This window comes from Empidonax traillii, unplaced genomic scaffold (genome assembly GCF_003031625.1).
Source record: "Empidonax traillii isolate 1590-97213 ecotype Southwest subspecies unplaced genomic scaffold, ASM303162v1 scaffold3:size4013460, whole genome shotgun sequence".
Taxonomy (NCBI): Eukaryota; Metazoa; Chordata; class Aves; order Passeriformes; family Tyrannidae; genus Empidonax; species Empidonax traillii.
Window position 1 is genome coordinate 1,588,645 of NW_020955196.1, and position 4,399 is coordinate 1,593,043.

At 43.1% G+C, this 4,399-nt stretch overlaps 1 protein-coding gene across 7 annotated transcripts in view; it reads left to right on the forward strand.

The window, feature by feature from the left end:
* Positions 1–4,399, forward strand: part of LOC114069919 (A-kinase anchor protein 2-like) — a 157,130-nt gene that overhangs the window by 143,241 nt on the left and 9,490 nt on the right. For all 7 annotated transcript variants that reach the window (XM_027907553.1, XM_027907085.1, XM_027907242.1 and 4 more), the window contains one exon: positions 1,189–1,367. In XM_027907553.1, coding sequence (XP_027763354.1) covers positions 1,189–1,367 — 179 coding nt within the window. The remainder of the gene's footprint in view (positions 1–1,188; positions 1,368–4,399) is intronic.

Sequence of the window (4,399 nt, forward strand, 5' to 3'; positions counted from 1 at the left end):
TTTTTTTTTTTTTTTTTTTTTTTTTTTTTTTTTTTTTTTTTTTTTTTTTTTTTTTTTTTTTTTTTTTTTTTTTTTTTTTTTTTTTTTTTTTTTTTTTTTTTTTTTTTTTTTTTTTTTTTTTTTTTTTTTTTTGGGCGTTTTGTTTGTTTCTTTGTTGGTTTGGGTTTTTTTCCCTCATCCATTGAAATGTCGTATTTCAAAGAGTTGGTGGTAGTCCCATAGAAAAGGAAATCTGATTTTGGTTCGGTATTGCTTTCTCCTGTCATAGCTGAGAACCTTGGTACATTATTCCTATGACCTGCCACTGTCATCCCCATTCCTCCTACCAGGAGAAGGTGGGTAGCTTAGCCCAGACCAGTGCCTGGCGATCAGAAAGGCAGGCTGTCCTTCCCAGAGAAACATGGGTTGTCCACCCCCTTGAGCTTTCCTGATATGCCTTTTACCCACCTCTGGGGTCACTGTGACTAAAGCAGGCTTCCATGGGGTGAAATGGGCTCAGTTGGAGAGAAACCCAACTTCTCTCTGACTTTCCTCCCACCAGGAGACTGAAGAGCCCTATCTGAACGAAGGGTTTATTGGACAGAGACCTGATCCTGTTCTGCCACAGGTCTCCTTCCAGGAACACCCTGTGCAACCTGCAGGAAACTGCTGCAGGGAAGAGCAGCACCAGGGATCAACCCAAAGCCTTTATTGCTTACAAAGAAGATATAAATTACTGGAAATAGAGAAAAAACCAGCAGCGCTTAACAAGATGCCTTCTTTGGATGTCTTGTGCATGGTCCCTGTGTGTTGTATTGTCTGAACCAGAAAAAAAAAAATCTTGCAGTTTTCCAGAATCTTAAAAACATTTCCAAAGCACTGAAATGTATCGTATAGGAGGGAACTGGGGTAATTCAGGAAGATACTACTGTGAACAACAATGGTGGGTAAAACTTGCATTGTGTCATTTGGTGACTCTTCTAGGTTTTGTAAAAAGTTTTTGTAGTGTTCTGATGTAGTGGATTACAGCAAGAAGGAGAATGCTTTTGAAGTCCATGACCATCCTGATTTGTCAAATTTTCACAAACCTTGTTCCAAACTGTTTCTTCATTCAAACCCTGCTGAAAATGGTTCTCCAGCTGTCATCTTCCGTAAACAACTTGTGAGTCCTCAGCTTAGGAAGGGTCATTCTTTTTCATGTCATTGCAGGGAAGATAGAGAAGATCAAGCCTCCTCCATCCCCTACCGCCGAAGGCCCTGTCTCACAGTCAGACCCTCCTTCCGAGGAGTCTGCTGGAGCCCAGCGACCCAAGAACCTGATGCAGACCCTCATGGAGGATTATGAAACACACAAAACTAAGAGACGAGAGAGGATGGATGACAGCAGTGTAAGTTTTCCTTCTCACTTTTTGCTCTGTGATGCAGACCATGACTCGCAAGAAACAACAGACAATACCCTATTTCACCAGAATCTGCTCAGATCACTTTGCAAGTGTGTGAGGATTATAACACATTGTAAGGGCTGGGTGTTCGAAATGGGAGGATAGGGGCTAATTGAGAGGAAGAGAGTGTCACTGAAAATATTAAAGGCAACTCAGATTTCATTTTAGTTGATTAACGAATTACAAGAGCAGTGGATAGCAGCACTAGAACTGGCAGATTCTGTAAGGGCACATATCACCAAGACTCTCCAATAGGTTATTTCAGTTACTCTTAGAACTCTTTGGATCAAGCATGTATTCACACCTGTGTTTGTAGACCCATGAAGTTTGTAGACCCATCCCAGTGTGCTCAGGATTCAATGTAAGTTGATAACTTCGCCAGGAACCACTCCTTGTGGAACTGGACTGGGAATGTCTCAGAAAAAAACTTGGATCCTTCAATAACCAGCTTGCTGTTTCCTGCTGGACTTGTTTTTCTTCCCTACAAACGGTAGTAGAGTTTAACCCAATTAAGGCTTTCATTATTAGAAGCACTAATAAGAAGAGCTATGAATTTTGTAGCTGGAAGTATCAAAATTCAGGAGCAACTATTTATACAACATGTTTCCCAACAGTACCTGAGCTGTTTCTTATTCAGACTTGTTATTACTGTGGGCAGTGAGTGCAGAAGGTAGTGAGATATAAGTGCAGTACAGAACTTCTTAAATATGTTTGCTGAAGCAGCCATAGTCCTCCAGGCATTTCCCGGAGATATCAGAACAATGACCTTAATGCCAAGGAGCTCCAACAAACTGCTTTCTAGTGATGTTCATTAATGGCAGGGTCTCATAAAGAGTATAGAAGTAAGCGAAGGTTTGTAACATGACTACTGCACTAGTCTGGCAGCTTTTTTAATCATTACTGGTCAATATTGCACAGCAACATAAGATACTTAGAGGGAATGCACTGTGAAGGAGTGCTGTTGCACTTTTGTTGGCTAACTAAAATGCAAATAGATTAATCTCCAGTGCGTGCCAGAAACTTTCTGGTCCCTTATTCTACTGAGACAGTTGAAAAACAAGATTTCATTGTCCATCAGGCTTCTGCAGCCACATAGGGAGCCAGATTGTGCATAGAAGCATGCCTTGTTCTGGCAGTGGCATCTTAGGAAGGAGATTTCCTCTACCTCCACAAAGCACCCAGTGAAATTAGGTGGCTTCACCTGTTCCAGTTAGTGCTGTTTTCTGGCATCTCCCCAGAGAATCTCTCTCTAAAGGGTGCTCAGAGGCTTGCAAGGCATATGTTATAGTTCTCATGACCTTTGCAGAAGCTGTGAGGAACATGAAAAAAAGATGAATATAAAACTCCAGCTGTGCAAACTAGAATTGGTCTTTGAGAATCCAAATGTCTGTCAGTGGCTGGAAATTTCAGCACAGCAGAGAAGCTGCTCTGCTTAGAGGGGTGACTCTCAGCTCTCACTCACCCTGCTCTCTTCCTCCATCCTTGTGAAGAATGTAGGTGACTTGCCCAGCCCGTAAAGTGATAGCTGGTGGCTGAAATCCTCCATGAGTGTGATGGTCACGTTTACCCGAGCACAGTTCCTCAGGTGCTTGTAGAGTGACACAAGTGCCCCCTGAAAGCAGGCTGGCCAGAGTTGCTTGGTCTCCTGCAGTTTGAAGTGAGCCCTGATGTCCTGACCAGAGTACTGGTCTGGGCAGTGTCTGACTGAAGAGGTGTGCTCTGGGTGCCAGCTCGACTGTCCGCTGCTGCTAAAGCGGACCAGGCACTGACTGCCCAAGAGCAGTCAGAGCACTGGTGCCAGTCAGACAACCCTGTGGGATAGATCCTTTTCTGGGATGAATTATCAAATGAATTTACAGATCTCCAGCACACACTGAAATCCCGGAGTGTTGGGGTTTGTTGTCATTCTCCTCTTCAGTTAAGCCCACTGCATAAAGCCAAACAACATTTACATTCTTGCTGCTGCCCACCCAAAATCCTGTTAGAGGTCTATGTCCTGTAGCAGCCAGGGAGAACTTCCTCGGAGCAGCAGGAGTGTTTTGTTTCTCTTCCCTGCCTTTTTCCGCTCTCCTTTGGTAAACAACTCCCATCATTGACAGGGGAAAGATAATTTAAATAAGAAGTAGCTGCGCTTGTACCACTGTCAGTTTGAGCTAATATTTTACGTGCCAGGCTAAGCAATTATTATTTAAACAACAAATAGCTTTGATTTGTCAGTAGAGAACATTTGATCAGTGTTCTCAGGAAAAAGAATTCCTGTAACTAAAGAAACAAAAGACAAATCACTGGACTGTTTTTAAAAAAACATGAAATATAATGGGGGAAGGAGCATAACTGACAGCCATACAGGCAGCTGCCACTTGGAGCATTACATCCAGAGAGCTGAATGTGGCTCAGTGTTGCTCTTTCTGAGTGAGGGGAACCAGGGACTTCCTCGAGTACTGGGAGCAGTCAGGGTGCCATGGCACAGCAGCCATGGTCTTACAAATGGAATTGTGGAGAGGCTGGATGTCCATGGAAACTCCCTCTTGTGCTGAGCACACCAGCAGTACTGATGTATAGAGATTTACTTTCTCCCTACATAACACACACCAAAAGAGGGGAGGGTGTTTCAGGAGGACATCTACCCTGTCTCTCCTTCAGGCATCACCAGCCCCTGTTCTGTGTCTGGCTTCAGTGGATATAACGAGGCCTCTCTGGCCAGGGCTTGTGGGTTTTGCCTTTCAGAAGGGCAAATCAAGCGCATCTGTTCTTGGAAGAACTTCACTGCTCAGGAAAGGGGGCAGTTTCTTCCAGAGGATGTGTTACATTACAGGGTTTCAACAGATGAGTAAAAGTGAAAAAGCAGCAGGAAGAGAACAGGTCAAGCACTGATGGTAAACAAGACTGAGACTGGCCAAGCAACGTCATTAAAACTGAGTAATTTTTTTTTTTTTTTTTTTTTTTTTTTTTTTTTTTTTTTTTTTTTTTTTTTTTTT